The 18831-nt window shown below is 41.4% G+C and overlaps 1 protein-coding gene across 1 annotated transcript in view; it reads left to right on the top strand.

Annotated features, from left to right (window-relative positions):
* Window positions 1–2628: 2628 nt before the first annotated feature.
* LOC119048301 (collagen alpha-4(VI) chain-like) overlaps window positions 2629–18831 on the top strand; it is a 112029-nt gene continuing 95826 nt past the window's right edge. Inside the window, exons 1-2 of the mRNA XM_053669551.1 lie at window positions 2629–2791; window positions 5082–5145. Coding sequence (XP_053525526.1) covers window positions 5138–5145 — 8 coding nt within the window. The 5' untranslated portion in view covers window positions 2629–2791; window positions 5082–5137. The remainder of the gene's footprint in view (window positions 2792–5081; window positions 5146–18831) is intronic.

The raw sequence follows: 18831 nt of genomic DNA, 5'->3' as shown, positions 1-18831 counted from the left end.
GCCTTCTATCCACCTTTCCTCCCTCCCTGTCTCACTCTCTGCCTCTTCCCTACTCCTGCTTCCTGGGCGCACCTTCCAAATAAATCACCTGCCTGCAAGTGCAGAATCTCAGGCTCTGTCTTAACGAAGAGACCTATCTTTCTCAAGATTAGGATAAAAGAAACTGCTCAGGGAGAATGAGGCCCAGCAGGCCTCTTGGCCAGGAGCATGGCTGGATCAGTGTCCCTGGGCTTTAAACATGCCCAGTAGCCTGGGTTCTGGCCCAAGCTGTGATCAGATAGATGGGGAAAGAGAATCTTTCCTCGTTTCCTCGGGCAGTCAGCTCATTCATTCCATTTTTTGAATGAGCTTTACACAGGGACAGATATCTCTAGCGTTTGTGTTCAGAAGCTGGGGCCAGAGGCTAAAATTTGTTGAAAATTCAGCTTTTATTCTTTGGATTCAAAAAAGACCTGCTAAGAAAACCCTGCCCGTGGCCTGCCCCATGCAGATCACAGAGACGAGCTCAGTTGCCAGTGGTCATGTGGTCATTCCGTGGCTTCATCTCTGCTCCCTGGGTGGGAGTTCTTTTCTTTCTGTCCGAGGCACCTGGCTCATTTTGCACCATTTCCAAACACAGTAGGAGGGAAAACAACCTTCAAAGAGCAAAGCAAGGTATACTTACCTTCTTAAAAGGGACCCTTGAACTTATTCCTGGGTGATTCTTTTTCCTCTAAGTTTACTTGTATTTTTAAAATTTTATATTCATACCCTGGAATATACACCTATATATATATTCTATCTATCTATCTATCTATCTATCTATCTATCTATCTATCATCATCATCATCATCTCAACATGGAAAGTTAACAAATAAATTCAGTTGCACAAATAATTTGTGAAATACATGAATCATCATAACAGCTAGATACAGAGAGGAATTTTACATATATTTATATTCTTAATTCACTCCTCAGTTAAGTCAAATTCCCGCATACTTGGTCCAAATCTTTCTACCAACACCAACTCCCAACACTGGCCCCACAGTAGCTTTGTAGAAACAAGCTTTAACGTTAGGAACTCAACTTTCTGCAGAAGAACAAAGAAACAGTGAGAAGGGAAGTCCTTTTGCCATAGGCAACATTGCTCTTCAGTACACAGTCATCAGTGTGCCTGCAAATGGGTCGGGAGTGACTTTTAGTTCACAGCATTTGAGGTTTGGAATAATGCTCATAGGAAACATCTATGTAGCAGTTACTATGTGCCAGGCACATGGCTGATGTTTGCCTATGTTGACTTATTCAGACTTCTCAATGACCTTATGTGATTGGAACTATTAAATTATTTTCATTGTGTGATGAGGAAACTGAGGTACAGACAGACTAAGGAACTGGCCTGAAGTCACACAGCTAATAAGAGGCAGGGTCAGAATTTAAACCCAGAACTGTCTGGCCCCAGAGTCCCTTCTCTCAATGATTACACTAAATTTCCTCTCTGTACTTTTTTCTCTCAATGGGACAGCCTCTTCCAAAGATCTTTGGTAGGTAGGAAAGAAATTCAACTTCAGACTCCATTAGTGTTCTCTTCTTGTCTGTACGAGGTCAGATAAGAATCCTCAGCTTGGAGAAAGGAGGGGGTTAGGAGTCCATTGTGCACCCACCTGTGGCCTCCTGGTTCCATTCTGATGGCCACACTCAACAGCTGGTTCTCCCATCTGGCTCTTGGCAAACCTGAGAAGCATAGGGCTGTATTGTGTTGAAGATTTGCTCTCATTAGGAACTCCCCTCTCCCCTGGACCCCCCATCTATAGGGACTCAGTGAGCACTCAGGGCCTAAGCTGTGTCCTGTGGGGAGACCCTACACCCCACCCAAGGGTGTGGTCTCGGGACATTTCTGGCTCCCTTCTCAGCCCAAGTAACAGCCTCTGTCGCCTCTTCCTGCAAACACCCAGCTGAATCCTCAGTTGTGATGAAACAAAAGATTTTTACTTAGTTCCTGAGATTGATTGGAGGAGGAGGCTGATTCCTCCTACCAGGGTGCGGGGTAAGGCAGGACAGACTAATGGCACATATATGTTGGTAAATCACTTATCTTACTGCAGATTCCCATGAACCAGCGTGCAAATTAAGGGACTCAGGAGTGCAGGGAAGCAGAGGTGGGAGAACTTAATGGACTCAGAGGGTGGGATGCAAGAATCACTTGAGGATGATTGTTCAGACCACTCGAACCCCATGCCAAGTTTATGGAATCTGAATTCCACAGAAGACTTCTTAACAACAGTATTTTATCTTACAGTTGATTTTGGGCTAAGTGAGTTTTCTGGAAAGCCAGAGTTTCCTGTAATAGCCAAAAGTTTACTTAATGAAAGATCATCGAAAGGAACTTTGAGACTATTACTTTGTGGTATGAGGAACTACATTTGTTAGAATGTTTATCGCAGAGAGCAGTGTTTGTCACTTAAAGTTGTAAACTGTATTTGCTACTGGAGGTTAAATTTATGGCCAGCCTCGAGATCACTGACCCCTGGCTACAACCTCTTGATCTTGTTGTAATTAATTATTCATTGTATGAAAATCAAGCTTTTTTTTTTTTGAGGACATAATGTCATTTCTCCTTGCAGAAATTCTATCCAAGTCAACTTTAGCAGATAAAGACACAAGGCAAATTCTCTTTCATCCACAAAGGGTTTAAACCAGTTTCTCCACAGCCCGTGGAAATGATACGGCAGAGTTACTGATCATTCTGGATACAGTTCTGAAAATGATGCTCTCATGCAAATGACCAAAATGACCAGGCTTTAACTGTACAAAGGTTAGTATTTTTTTTGTTTATGTTTGGTTTCTCAATTCCTTCTTGTCTGCTTTTCATCATGGGTGTAGCTATCTTGTCTCTCTAAAACCCATAGTTTGAGGGATTAGTCTTGCATTCCAAGAGACCAGTGGGGTGCCGCCCCCACTGGGAGTACTCAGCCAGCATTCGTTGGTGATAACAGGGCCTCCTCATCTTGTCAAGGATCCAGCTTGTGTGTGAGGATGGAGCGAGGATCCTTTAAAATCTTTGATGCCTTCCTCCCTGAGCCAAAATGAGGAGGTCCTTTACGTTTCTGTGTCTATAGGGGATGGGGATGGGGAACTAGACGACAGTCCTAGGTATCTCTCACCCACCAAGGGCATATGAGGGGTGGCTTATATTCAAGATTCATCTATAGTCTGGCTTTTATGCAGATCTGATTGAATACACTGAATTACAACTTTGTAGCTAGCATCATTTCATTTATTCTATTAAGTATAAGTAAGTGTCTTTAAGTTTTTAAGGCACTGTAACTATAACCATGATTTAGGAATTTCTGAGTTTAGCACCAAGTCTTTTCACACCAGCCTTAAAAATCCCCATCCCTGGTTCCTCAATAATCCTTTGCTCTTCTGAAGTCACTATAAATTCCATATTTTGTGTAAACTTTAGGGCTTTTGCAAGATCTGAACAGTATTAATTCCTTCGTTAAATCCCATTATCTTTGCCCCTGTTTCTCCCTGCTTTCTGGGGATTATCCTCTCATTTCTCCAGCTGCCCTCCCATATGTGAAGATGAAAATGGAGACACTCTTATCTGAGGCAGTTTTCAAATGAAAGAACAGAAAATATAAGAGAGTGACTGGTTATTGTCAGTTGCCCAAGAAAATGACTATCCGTTGCTTACGTGTCCTACTTGGACCTCAAGTTTTCTTGGGAAAATGAGGTTTGAGTAGACGACTCATATGATCTTTCTAGGGCTAATTCCTCTGAATGTACAAACATTTGCTGCAGCTGGATGTTGTGTTTGGCTCTAGGATTCCTGGTAGCAAAAGCAAATAGGAAACGATGTCGAATTATATGGTGTTCATCATCTGACAAAAAGTAGAGCAGACTCGGACCTGTAGAGATGGAATAACACTCAGCTATAAAAGTGTGCTATAGCAATGACTCTAAGTTACAAGTGACCAAAATTCACACTGAGATCACATGAGCACACTCACACACTCACACACTCACTATGGACAGGCAGGTACTAGAATGTCTGCAGGATTTCATCTCTGCTTTCCTCTGCGTCTTGGGATCAGGCAGGTCGGTTTTACCAAGCTGACACCATGGCATCAGGCAAATTCACCTTCATAACTTCATAACTAGAAACATTGGGAAAAAAACATCTGAGGAAAGCTTTTGACTGGCCAGGTTGAGTCCCACGCCAGCTCCTAAAACTGCCAGGATGTGGGCACTGCCGCTCTTTCCCTCACAGCTGAGGGTGAAATGGAATTTCCCCATAAGGTGGGTGGTTTTCATTCCAGGTAGGCAAAAAAGAAATGACAGTCTCACTAGGTCATGGTTGCTCCCTTTACCCCTTCTACTCGTGGTCCAGGTCTACCATACAACTTCGCCCTCCTCAAAAGTCTACTGTTCTCTCAAAACCCGTAGGTCTTTTAAAAAGTTGTGACTTGGCTCCTGACTGAAGCTTTCCTGTCCAGTCTTCTCAGGGTCTGTCTCTAAGTGCTTTTCATGGTGGCGGCTAGCCACCTTGATAAATTAATCTGTGCTGCAAACGAATGAGCTAGAGGTGATTAGGGACCACCAAGGACACACTTGCCATCCGATAAAGTGGGGTTAACTGACTGAGCAAAGGGACCACGTACCAGGGGCATGATGAGGCACTTCACCAGACAAAGGAAGGCACAGACTTGCCATAGTATTGGAAAAAGGGATGGGGTTTTGGTAAAATTTCACCAAAGCAGAACTGTGCTTGCTGAAAGCGAGGCAAGGACGTGTATGAAGGAGGAGACGTCAGGCCTGGGCTGAGCGAGATGAGAAAACTCAGGATCCTGTTTTCTCGGGAACTACACAGTTAAGATAAACATGGAATGTCATGTGCAAGATCCTTGTCTGAAGCTCTGCACTGAGATTGAAAATTGAGACTCTTCCTGTTAAAATGACTTAGATCCCTCGGGCTAGAATGAGGTGTTCCATTCTCACTGAATGTGGTTTCAAACAGCCACGTTTCTGACAGTCTATGGTTTTAGAGAACAAATTTTCTCAGGTTCTTTTGTTAATTAACAAAAGCATTTCCCCCACAGTTTCACAGAAGAAATTCTTCCCCCTGAACTCATCTTACAGGAAGGGGCAAACATAGATGTACAGGTATGAGTACATGAAACACAGAGTTTATTCTTGTATCATTGTTGATTAATTATTATACTATTTTCCATATGAACAACTATCCACCCACTTTCACCCCACCCTGCAGATACACTTGATCCGGTTCTCCCTTGAAATAACAGCATGGCTTTCATGGTCAAACATCGGGGAATGAGGTAAAGTGGAAATGTTACAACCACTACAGGGAGAAGTCAGAGGTCTTTTGGAGTTTAGGTATGTTATTGAGGTGATTATTTGTTGAGTTCTTACTATTTGCCACTCCTTGTAAAGGAGATAGAGTTTCTACCCTTGAGCATCTTGCAATATAGTGAGGGGAATATGGTGGAAGGAGACAAGCCCAGAACTCCACGGTGAGAGCAATAGTGGATTTTGGCATAAATGTTTGTGAGAACGAAGAGGAAGGAATTGTGAGCTCTAATCTGAGGCATTTGGTCCCCTCAAGGTAAGAAGAATCAGTGGGAGGGAGAATCTGAGGTGTTAAGGTGAGAAGATTCCACTTCGAAGACGTTGGAAAGTGTAGCAGACATTGCTGATCCTGTGCCTGCCTGTGCTCAGCACAGCCCTGAGCTCAACTGCAGCAGGTGGGCAGTTCCTGCACGGCCTCCCACTGTGGAGTTTCCAGCTTCTCCTGAGGGCTTTCTTCATTGCCAAGTCAGTTCACAGGGCAGCTTCGAAGTGTCAAGGATTTAGTTCTTCCTCTCCTCAAAGGGCGACCTTCAATCACTGAGGAATGGCATTCATTGACTAGATCCCAGCTTTCTTTCACTGGGACGTTTCTGAGGGTCATTTGTAGTATCTCAGAGGTTCCCCAGCAGGACAGAACTCCAGTTGTCTACAGAGCTAATACACACATTAAGGCACACTTTTTGTCTTTTATTCCTTCAGGTCTTACCTCCTTTGTTCCCTGTCTTGCTTCGCTGAATTCCTGTCCAAATAAATTGCCTACACCCAAGTCTTTATCTCAGGTTCTGCTTTTTGGGGAACCCAAACTAAGATAGCAAGCTTCTCCCCTGTAGGAGAATAGCACACAAGGAGGAGGGGCAGATGGCCTGAAGGTCAAGGAGAGGGTGCAGAGTAGAGAAAGGCAGTGAATGCTTCGCAGTTACCAAAGAAGTAAGGGCCTTACTACTTATCTAGGATCAGTATTAGAGTTCAACCCTATGAGCCTAAAGGCATCTTGGGGTCCAAGCTACTGCCTTGGGGTATGAAAGGGAGACTAGAGGAGGGGGGATGCTGTTGAGCAGGGGAGTCGGAGGGAGGACATGGCTTTCTGAGCAGAAGGAGGGAACGGAAGACTGAAAATACTGGTTGGCATTCGGTATCTGAGCTTCACTGTTTTTGCTGAAGAATTTTCCATGTGATAGCTTGATTATTTCCCCGAGAGAATCAGAACATTGGATCCCCACTTACTGCCTCAGCTATATGCGAAGTGACTGTTTCTGAGTAGAACACAACTTTGCCCTGTTACACCCACTTCATGAATAATGAAGGGACAAATTTATCGATAGAGTGAAGTAGTCTATTATTTCAGAAGTTTTCCTCCATGTAGAAAGCTCTTTAGGTTTTATGATCAATTTAACAACCTTGGAAAAACATGGAGAAGTTTGAATTTAACTTTGTTAGTGGTATACTGTCCTCATGGTGGTTTATTTCAGGAAAATTTATGTGACTCCCTTTCCTTGAACACTCAGGCCAGAAACATAACAAACATTCCATTCCAGGAATGGTTCTTCAGACTTTGAAACATTGTATACACAATGTGATGGAAATGGTAGCTGACCACCCTGGCCAGGGTGGCTCAGCTATTTGAAAGCAGGTCTGCAAAGCCAAAGGTTGCCTGTTCCATTCCTGGTCAGGGCACATGCCTGGGTTGTGAGCCTGGTGCCCAAGTTGGCTTGCATGCAAGAGACAACCAATCCATGTTTCTCTCTGTCTCTTTCTTCCTCCCTGCCCCTCTCTCCAAAATGAATTAATAAACACGTATGGCTGTGTGACTAAGCTCAGACCAATGGAATGTGGTGGAAGGAATGTGAGCAACTTCTGCTTTGCTGTTATAGGAGGAAGTCTCTAAGTTTAGCTCTTTCCCCCTTCTTACTGGCTACCCCAGTGGTACTTGCAGAAACTTCAGATGGCAGGTGTCGAATCTCATCCTGGGTCCCTGAATGAATGGAGGTAAGCCTCTCGTTGACCTGGAATACCCAACTTGGACTGATTAGGTGAGAGGGAAATGACCTTCATTGTTCTGTAAGCCACATTATTGTCAGGTCCCTCATATAGCACCTTAACTCTTACTTTATCTCATGTATAAACCTGCATATATACTTACACCATGTATTTCCTTTGACTCCATCCTGATCTGGTTGTTGTGAGCTAGTTTAGAACATTCAAGGAGAATGAGGACACTTGAGCTTTACCTGCCTGGGGCAGGTTATCAAGGAAGGGTGTGTTTGTCATTGTTCAGTTCATTAATTTATCCATCCATTCATCCATTCTTCCACCTGCCATGTACGTATTCATCCCAACATTTATTACACATACTGTTTTGAGACCTAATTTGTCCAAGACTCTTTGCTAGGGGATATCCAGGGGATATCAGTGACACAAAGATGAATGATACTCAGTGCTGCTCTCAATGAGTTTATTGTCTAGAGACTTTAGGTGGAGACTAAATTCTTAAAATAGGCTCAATTTTTATTCTAGGAGCGCTTAATTAAATTTGAAAAATGCTAGTTAATTTATATATTGTTGTTGTTGCTGGTGGTATTGCTATTATTTTGAGAATGCTTTCCCTGGTTAGTTTTTGTCTTCACTTTGAAGACCAGTGTTTACAGAGTGAAGGACCATTTTTATTTAATGGCAATAAACTGTGTGAGCACAAGCAATGTGTCACTTACCACAGACACAGTATTTGCTCCTCCTCTTGCCCCTCCTTTCTTCCCCCAGGACAAAAGCTGATGTACATCCTTGAGCCTTCCAGTCCTCTAGGCTCAAACAGCTTCTTAGGGGATGAAGATAAGAAGGAGAAATTGAAAGGACCAGCCCAAAAAGCTTTGCCAGGTAGGAGGAAATTTCTTAGGGATAATTTCTTATTGGGCACTCTAGTTTGTTTCCCTTTATTTTTACAAATGCACTGCTACTTTTTCACTTCTAGGCGGAGAGAGAGAGACAAAATGATATAGACGAAGGAGAAAGAGACAGAGGCTGAAAGAGATGGAGAACTAGTGAGGCAGGGAGAAAGATGCAGAGGAACCCCTGCCCCCCAAGAACATGTTAGATAGACAGAGAAGGAGGAACCTCTAAATGAGAACCATGCCAGAAGGGATCTGCCCCTCTCTGAACTTTCACTGAGCAGGGATATGGGAAATACTTTGCGACTGCACCCAGAATGTATGGTCGATGTGGACAAGGGAAACTGACTCAGGGGACTCACACAGGTTGCACAAATTATTTCATTGATGTACATCTTCCGGAGATTTTGAAAATGGAGATTAATGTTTGCATGTACGGCCAAAAGAAGAATAAAACAGTAAAAATTTAATGAATACAAAGACTTACTAGAGACATAAAACTCAGGTCAAAATGACTTCCCCTCTTAGAGCATTCTCTGGGCCAAGGAGGGCCATTTTGAGTTAGCAATAAAAGTTTTTGTCCATCTAGTTTACAAGGATTCATACAATTTGAATACTATTTTCCTTTCCATTCGACTATCATACACAATTTCAACCAGTAAGTTAAATGATTATTCACATTTTTATGAAAAAATTCAAACACACAGCAAAATTTAAAAATTCAAAGAATACATGTATACCCAACACTTAGGTTCATAATTAACATTTTAATATGGTTGTCTTCCTCATATCTATCCCTTTATTCATCCCTTAATCCATCTTATTATTTTATGAATTTTTAAGTAAATTATAGACATCAGAATACTTCTCCCTAAATATGTCAGCATGCACATAATTTACTAGAGCTCAAGGAAATGATTACTTTGTAAAGAAATGCAGAAAAAGTTAGGTGAAATCAATCTGTTTTAGATTTTTGTATGCAGTTTTTAGATAACTGGGGCTGATATTTCTACATTTACATTCAGAGAACAAACATAAGGATGGTGATGACCAGTAAGGATGACTTTTGTGGGATGAAAGTATCAAAAATATTGGCTGAAAATTATTCCACAGGCTCTACAGGAGAAAAATCTATTGCCTTTTTGTTTCTTTTGTATTGATCTTCAAAATCTAAGAAATAGGTCCTGGGACTACCCAATACAGCAGGGTCCTTTTCTATTTCAGCCCCTGAGTGTGTAACCCACAGGCTTCTGAAAGTAGTCTGCAATCACATAGTTCTGTCTGGTAGTTTCTGACTCATAGGGTTGGGCTTTGAAAGGTCTGAGGATGTGTTTATCTGGACATTGACTAAGAGTAACCAACCCCTGTTTATATTTTTGCACAAACAGAAAATATGGTGAGTTACAGAGTCACTAGGAAGTAAAATGATAGATGTTATCTCCCTGATATTTTGGCCTGAAATATTCTGAACCTAAAAACACAATGACTCCTTTAAAAAAGATCGTACAGATGACTGTTTTGCTCAAACATTCCAACCTAATCTTGTGTCTTATGTTGGGGCAACTCACTAGCTAAGTGAATTTTTGGGCTGTGAGTTTTAGAGCATTCACCCTTCTGTCTTCATCTCTCCCATACCCCTTTGGATGTGGGCTTCAGTCACAGACTGGCTTAATTTCAGACTTCTCAGGGATCTGGAGCAAAGTCCATTCTGACTCTATGCCCATGATCTGGATTTACCCATTCTACAATCTTGCCAAATGTTTAGTTGTATACTGTTTGTTCTTATTATGCTTTTAATACAAATGAATTAAAATAGAACTGTAATTAAAATGTGAAAGTAAACCCAGTTGGCATTGAGTCCTTCATTTACCAAAATATAAGGGCCCAGGGGCTACCAGTCTTCCCAAGAGTGCCTCTAAATCTTTGTATAGAACAGTCTATCTCAAGAACAGGAAGTCATTTATTTTTTCCAAGCAAATGAATTTATGCAACAAAAATTTGCAGAACACCTAGAATGTGCCAGGCCCTGGGGACAGATCATGGAGAATAAAAGATTCCTCATAGAGCTTATATTCTGTCTAAAAGTGAGGGTATAATAATGTTTAATTAATAAAAATCACGATGAGTATTATATAGCATGTTAGGAGGTGATAAGAACTGTGGGAAAAGAGGAAAAGCAGAGTAGAGTCAGGGGTGGGTGGGTGTGCTGGGAGAACAAGGGTGGGCAGAGATTCGAAGTAGAATGGCTAGGGTGGACCTACGTACAGAGGTGACAGCAGAGCAAAGATTTGATAGCTATGTAGATTTGGGGGCGTATGGCGGAGAGTGCTAGAGGCGGAGGAAAGAGCATGTGCAATGATCCTACCAGGGGATGTGACTGGCTATTTGAAGAACATCCAAGGTGATCGGAGTGTAATGAGTGAGAGTGAGAGATGTTTCAGAGGGAAAACTGTGGCCCAGAGCACACAGGGCCTTGTAACCTACTTTGTCTCTTTTACAGTGAGCAAAACGAGCATTCATTAAAAGGCTCCGAGCAGAGCTGACTTAGGTTTTAAAGGATTTTCCTGGATATGTACTGAGGCTAGACTTCAGGGAGAAAGGTTAGAAGCAGAGAGAGCCAAGGAGGTTTCGGTAGTCATCATCAAGCAAGAGAGGGGATGGTGGCTCAAGACAGGCTGTTTGCCGTAAAAGTGGGGGGAGAGAATCCATTTCTGGATATACAGCTTTAGTGGAGAGCCAGCAGGATTTCCTGGCAGGTTAAATGTAGGGTGTGTGTGAGCCAGACGGGTTCATAGAGTTGGGTTTGTGCCATGAGAAGGTTGCTGTTGACAAGAATTGAAGGAAATGAAGGAGGGAGAAAAAAATAAAAGAGCAAAGAAGGGAACTGTTCTAGGTGCTGAGCATACATAAATGATGGAGGCACAGTCTTAAAAAGCCCAATTATTCACTGAAATAAGTGCACAAGGTTCAGAGGAAGAACAGGAGGGAGGTGACGTCTGAGCTGGGTTTTGGAAGGAGCCTGCCAGGTGTGAGTGTGTGTGGGGGTGCGTGTGCACAGATGCACATGTTTTGGGATCTGTGGAATGGAGATCCCAAAGGAATGAAGTGCATCATTTTAGGCAGAGGGAAGGAATAAGTGACACATTGCAAATCTGCGAAGTCTGAATGAACTTTGCAAAACACACTTATCTTACAATTATGTGACCTTCAGAAAGTTAGCCATTTACAACCTCTAAAGACATATCTTCAATTTTCTCAGGGCCCGATAGGTTTGTGTTGGTGCTTTTAATGGGTATTTTTTTCTATTTGTCTTAAAAATATATCATACACTAGTTAAGATATTTTTTAATGATACAAAAATTAGTTTAATGGCACTTTTTTTATTTCAAGCTGAAGTCATGGGGACAAAAGTGAAAGATTCAGCTCAAAGAACACAGGCAGCTAGTTTCAAAGAGCTGTGTCACCCAGGTGACAAGATGGCCACCAGGTTGGTGTCATGCTACGTATCCTACACCTTTGATTTAGGGAGTCTTCTCTCACTGCTGTGAAAAGGCTGTTATAACCCCAAATCTCACTTTCATCATACTGTGGTTATTCCCTAGACTCCAGGAAGCAAAAATGCCATCTCGGCTCTTTGATTCAAGCAAAGCATTTCTCTTGGAATAAAAAAATGCGGAAGCTTGGTTGTGTCAAAGAGGAAGGACTAACATTTTGGGACTTTGTTCCATAGACTATTGTTTGGCAAAGGTAATGGTAACCTCTCAAGTTTTGTAGATTTTTCTAAGTCCTTCCTCCCCAATTAGCTCATGCCATCCGGCCAAGTGGTGATGGCAGGGTGTCATTGCCTCTACTTGACGCTGACAGAGCAGAGGCTTAGAGGGTTCAAGAGATTCCAACAAGTCACATAACAAGAGTGTTGCAGGGGTGACACATGAACCAGAAAACTCAGAGTCGGATTCTGTGTCTATTTTACTGCTCCACACTATACTTTCTCTCCAGCATCTGGAAACACCATCTTCTTAAAGGACATAAAAGAAACAAAGGACCATGTATGTGACATGAGACTAGATCATCGCAGAGAGCCATCTTGCCCTTATTCACTGTCATGACCTGCTCTTCCTGTGTTTAATGGTGACAGGAAGTACCGAGTGGCAGAGTGCCCTGACGCACCTAGGGCCTTTGGAGAGAGGCCTGATCTGCTTAATGCATTCTAGGCATCTTCCCTGAATGAAATGTCTCAGAAAGATAAGGTAGTTATTACCATTTATCTGGTGACATAGAGCTCAAGAAATGCTGGGGTGACTGCATTTCTAAGCCACACATAAGCTGAAAGAGTTTGAGTAAATACTTTTTTCATTGGATGAAAACACTGAGCAGATTAACCATTTATATAAAATCATAAAAGGAAAGATCAATTAGTTAGCAGCAATGTAGCCAGTCATATCATGATTTCTCAGACCAAGTCTCCATCCTCTACATGTCCACAGCCCTGTGAGGCAGATAAGCAATTAAGCAGGCAGTGACAATGCAATATGGCAAATGATGTAACTGATGTATAAACCAGGCGTTATAGGAAACTAGATGAATCAGGATATGAAGAGGGTCTAAGATGCTTTAAGAATGCCTAGCTGCTGAGATTTTGTTCAGTTCCAAAATTTTAAACACTGTATAGCTGAACTGTGTTGCTGCTCTTGTGACAACCACAGCTGATGGGAGTCTCATGGCCACAGCACCCATTTATTGCTCTGCCGAGCTCTGGCTATTGTCAACTTTGTCCCTGCCTGGGGGCGTGCTCCAAGACCCTGCATCTTGCTGTATTTTTCTTTTGGAGCCTAATGACACATTTTCATTAAAATATTTGACATGACTTTCCTCGAATATTTTGCAGCAAAGTTGTATATATAGCCAAGCAGTCATAAGACTTGTGAATGGGTGCAGAGAGCAAATGTTAATGTTTATTCAGTTGCTTAAGGCTAACCTTTAGTTTCTTTTAACTGTCAGACATGTTGTGTGGTTTTTAAAGTGCTGTATAAAGAAAAATCTGTTTATGTCCCTCAACTGTTTGCCTCCTGGAGCTTCCTGTTGCCCAGATGTGGTAGGCTGCATATCTTCTTAGAAAGCCAAATCAAAGGGGTTTAAAATACTCTAATTGGCCAGAAAGAGAGAGAGAGGGAGAGACAGAGAAGGAGAGAGAATGAACATAACTCTGAATTTCATAGTAAAGTATAATTAGAAAGAAAAATGTTAAATGTGTTAATTTTGCATATTTGCGTTGGACCTTTCATCCAAATATATTGCAGCTTCTGCTTACCTTTTAGTCACACAGAAGACATTTTTAAATTGATCATCTCTTCCCTTTCACCATTTAGTTAATAGACACTTGATTTTCTCCATGTGGAGCTAGAGATGCTGTTGAAGACATCTGTCTGGGAAGGAGCCATTGCATGCTCAGTGCATGGAAGAATGGTTTTCAAAGTGTGGTCCCCTGGACCAGCTCGGCATGCAAATTCTCACACCTTACTGCAGACCTCTTGAATCAGAAACTCTTGAGTTAGGGCCCAGGAGGCTGGGTTTTAACTGGTCTTCTGGGTGATTCTAACGCATTGTTCAAGTTTGAGAGCCGCCATCATAGAATGTTAGAGATGGCTGATTTACTCTTATGGTTGAGGGGGGTGCCCACAGAGAGAGAACAGAAACCCTGAAGGAGACTGGTATGTAAACACTGCTAATGTAATTCAATGGAGCTTAGTTGGTTTTTTTTTTTGTTAAATATTTTATTATTTATTTATCTTTAGAGGGGAAGGGGGGAAAGGAGAGAGGGAGAGAAACATCAATGTATGGTTGCCTTTTGTGCGTCCCCTGCTGGGAACTGGCCTGCAGGGAACCGGCCTGCAACCCAGGCATGTGCCCTGACTGGGAATCGAACCGCAATCGTGTGGTTTGCAGGCCCGCGCTCAGTCCACTGAGCTACACCAGCCAGGGCGAGCTTAGTTGGTTTATTGTTGAAATTTGAGAAGTTCTGCCCAGTTCCTCTCTCCTATCCTACCTTCTCATTTCAGGTATTTCAGAAAACCAAAGGTCCCCATACTACTTATGTCTTAAGAGCTTGTATAGTACAGGCACTCCAAGGAGGTTTACCCAAGTTCCCGCCACTCCAAGCCTTAGCTCCCAAGGCCACGGATGAGCTCCATTTGGGGTGTCTAGACCTCTCCTGTGTCTTTGCACATGCTGTCCTTCTGCCTGAAGGACACTTGTCCACTTGCAACTTTCTACTTACCCTTCAAGTTTCAACTCTGGTGACACTGGCTCTGAAGACTTCACCCAAGTGAAGGGATGCGCTCACCCACTGTGCTCCTTGGCACCTTGTATGGATTCCTATAGTATTTTCCTCACCCCATGGAACTGCAATTTATCCATCTATGTCTATAGTAGAGTTCCAAGTTCTCTTAGAGGAAGAACTATTTCTTTAATCTGTTATTTCTAGAACCAATATCTGGAGCAACCTTCTTCTTAAAGGATATAAGAGAAACAGAAAGCATGTATGTGACATGAGACTAGATAATCGCAGAGGGCCATCTTGCCCTTATTCACTATCATGACCTGCTCTTCCTGTGTTTCCTGGTGACAGGAAGTATGGAGTGGCAGAGTGCCCTGACCTACCCAGGGCCTTTGGAGAGAGGCCTGATCTGCTTAGTGGATTGTAGGCATCCTTCCTGAATGAAATGCCTCAGGAAAAATAGGCTAGTTATTTCCATTTCCCTGGTGAGGCCAAGCTCATGAAATGCTGGAGTGATGGAGCTTATAAGCCTCAAGAAAAAAGTTTCAAGAGCATTGCATGCTTCTTTCCCTCCTTCCTTTCCTCTCTCTCTCCCTCTCTCTATCTTTTTCCCCACTTTTTCCTCCCCCTACTTATTTCTGTCCCTTCCTGAATCATAATATGCTGAACATTTGAGAATAAATAGCTGGTCTTAAGACCCCTTGCTCCATAACATATTGTGTGTAGTTCTTAATAGTAAGGATGTTCTCTTAGATGACTACAACACAATGGTCAAAATCAGGAAATTTAACATCGAAACAGAATTATAATATTCAGTCCACATTAAAACTTTCTCTCTTGTCCTACTTAATGTCCTTCATAACACTATTTTTGTTGCAATCCAAGATTATGTATTGCCTTTAGCTGTCACATCTCCTTGGACATTTTTTTTAAGCAGGTTTTTTTTTTTAAGATTTTATTTATTTATCTTTAGAGAGGAAGGGAAGGAGAGAAGGAGAGAAATATCAATGTATGGTTGCCTCTCGTGAGTCCCCTGCTGGGAACTAGCCTGCAACCCAGGTATGTGCCCTGACTGGGAATCAAACCTCAATCTTTTGGTTCATAGGCCTGAGCTCAATCCACTGAGCTACACTAGCCAGGGCCTCCTTGGACTGTTTTAATCTCAGTTAGTTCTTCAGTTTCTCCTTGTCTCTCAGCACATTACTATTTTGGAGGAGCACAGGCCAGTTGCTTTTCAGACTGCCCCAAGTTTTGGTTTATATGCTTATTTCCTCATTATTGGATTTAGGTCATGGATTTTTGAGGCGGGCTACCACGTAAGTGATGTTGAATGCTCTCATGCACAACATCAGGAGGTACTTGATGTTGGTTTATCCTATTATTGTTGATATTAATATTGATCACTTGTTTAAGTTGTGTCCACCATGTTTGCCCATACTTTTTTGCCCTTTGTGTTTATAAGTAATTTGTGAGGGGATACTTTGAGACTGTGTTAAAATCCTGTTTTCCAACACAATTTCACCCAATGGGTTTAGCATCTCTTAATGATTTTTCCATGAATCAATTATTGCTATAGTGGGTACAAGGTAATTGTTTTAACTGAACAAATTAATCCTAAAAAAATAGATTGTCCTAATGAGCTAAGTATTTAAGCAGCATACTTTGAGAGAAGTCTCTCTCTACCCCAAACCCATTAGAATTGTTTCCAGAAAGAACTGATTTTCTATGTTATCCCACCTAATCGCACCTCATTTAGCGGCTTCAATTTTTTTGCCTCCATGATGGGTCCTACACGTTCAAATGCAAAACCCCTTTAGCAGCTTAAATTCAATATAAACACCTTCATGAAATAGTACACATAATGTAGATAGTAAGTCCTTGATATATAGACATTTTCCTCTTTGTTGATATAACACACACATATGAACAGCTGTACAATGTTTATAAACTTTTAACTTTCCCACTAGATTTCCATAAACAGCTCTGGAGCTTTATTTACAACTAACTAAAAATACTAATTTCTTATGGGTTATTATATTATACTAATAATTAAGACATAATGGAATATAAAAATGTAAATATTCTATTTTTATATTTCATCTAATTTTATTAACCCAAGTATTTAAAATATTGAAGTATGGTATTTTATTGTAATAATCACAATGTACAAATTTATTTTGGATTATTCTTTCTGGCACTATCAAACTCTCAACCTCTCTCCTCTCATACTGTCCTTAATCCATTAGAATGTTCTATTCTTTAAGATTTGTGCATTTGTTTACTTGCATTTAGATGAAAGTTTGTTGGGGAATAAGATATTTATAATCTTAAATTATCTTTCCTTAAATTACTGTGTACCTCTTTGAGGCAGCATTAAAGGGAAGTTGATGTAGAAACCGAGGAACAGAGAAATCCAATGATATCACACTATGTTTTGGCAAATCACTGGACCGATACCTTGGGAATGATTACAATATAGTGGACAATAGAATACACATCTCAAATCAGCATCAAGCCCTCTGGAGTCATCATATAAACCTTGAAGGGTGAACCGGCTTGCTCAAGTTCCCACAGAGCAAATGGTCAAGCTGAAACCAGAATCAAGGCCTATGGGCTTCCTCTGAAGTCATGACATCTCTAAGTATTTTCTGTTGGCAGAAAATAAAAATAGATGTGTATCCTTAAGTCACTCTTAAGGAGTAGATTAAGCAGACGCTGTAGACATGTGTCCGCAGGGAAGCTGGGCGACTACACTGACACGTTCTGGAAAGAGGATCTCAGTTGTTGGGTGAATGCTATTTCTGTGCATCAAAAAGTCATTTCCATAAAATATCCAACTTAAAAGGCCCAAGACTGAAAAGTGACTTGAACACTTGCTTTAACTCTTTGATAAGTGTAAAGAATGATTCTTAAAGTTTCCTGAATTTCTTATTGTTTCTGGCATGTAAAATTTCTCTCTCAAAAGAGAGTGTTTAGTTCTCTAAACACGAAAGTGAAGTTTGTGACTGCATTCTCTGGAGCACCAAATAATAGTGTTTTAGACATAAAACTGCTCTTTGAAGACCCACTTGGTGGATAAAGGAACTTAGGTCTTAAGGTCACATTACATTTTAACCTGGGGGGAAATTGCTCACAAGTCTTTATTTTACAGAAAGTGGACTCTGGGGAGTTTAATGACAATCTGGACTTAAAATCTTTCATTGAAGGGTTTGAAGCAGATGTTTGAGGTCCAGCGCCTTGGACCTGGAGTCAGGTTACTTGGGACACACCCTGACAGTGCAGGCTCTGTAGTTGTCATATGCTGCTTTACTTTGGGGACCTGATTTCTTCATTTCTGTCAATGAAATGAGCAGGGTAAGGTTTGCTCTGCTGGTCTTTCCCAGGTCTGAGGTGAGAAACATGGAGATATGAGTATAGTAACTTACAAAGCAGCAACCAATTAGAAGTGAAAATTAAGTGAATTAAATAAAGAATATGAATCAAAATACACAAAACAAACTGCTTTATTAATACACTATGCAAAGTATTAGTGTTCCCCTACTTCTGAAGACTCTAAGTTTCAAATCAGAGGACGTACTTTTTTACTTTTACATAGTGTGTTTGCAAGAAGACGTTTTCTATTTAACAAACACTTAAAGAGTGCTTTCTGCATGCTAGGCGTGGGTAAAGTGCTTTACGATAATGAACTCAATCCTGATGATCAGATTCTGAGGTACAAGCTATAAATGCCCCATTTAAAAAATGAAGAAATGGAGACATGGAGAAGTGAAGCGACTTGCTCAAGATTAGCTCTTAAGCAGCGGATCTTGGACTCAAATCCTGGTCACCTATCCCCAAGAATACTTCCTCTTACGCTTATACTCTTCTGAAGATGGCTGTGAGGAGCAGGTCGCCTGGCTGTGAAGATGAAGAGGAGGTTCCCCGTCCCTGTTGAAACACCTCATTCAGTGTGATAGCCATGTTGTTCTCACTGTTAAGCACATAGACTTCCTTAAAGTAAAAAAAACTAGAAACAAAATTGGGAGTGGATATCTTTCTTAGGGGTCTTTGGAAAGGGACTCATGTGTAGGAGAGGGAAATCTGAAGCTCTGCTTCTTCTGGGAACATATAAAAAATTTTGGGGGGCTGGCTAGACTTTATCAGGCAGATGTGCTCCTGAGAGATTTGAATATTTCTTCATGTCACAGATGTTTATCAGCCCATCGGATGCTTGTATAAAAATACCAGCAAAATCCTCTGGAAATGTTGATGTCCTAGTAAATAAATTCACTGTGGGAAACAGTAGTTCTGCCAGACTCTATAGGCTTTCTCATTTCATTGCCT

The sequence above is a fragment of the Artibeus jamaicensis genome, unplaced genomic scaffold (genome assembly GCF_021234435.1).
Source record: "Artibeus jamaicensis isolate MK-2021 breed Jamaican fruit bat unplaced genomic scaffold, CSHL_Jam_final contig_519, whole genome shotgun sequence".
Taxonomy (NCBI): Eukaryota; Metazoa; Chordata; class Mammalia; order Chiroptera; family Phyllostomidae; genus Artibeus; species Artibeus jamaicensis.
The sequence above is the reverse complement of the archived record's forward strand: the minus strand, read 5'-3'. Positions and strand labels throughout refer to the sequence as shown.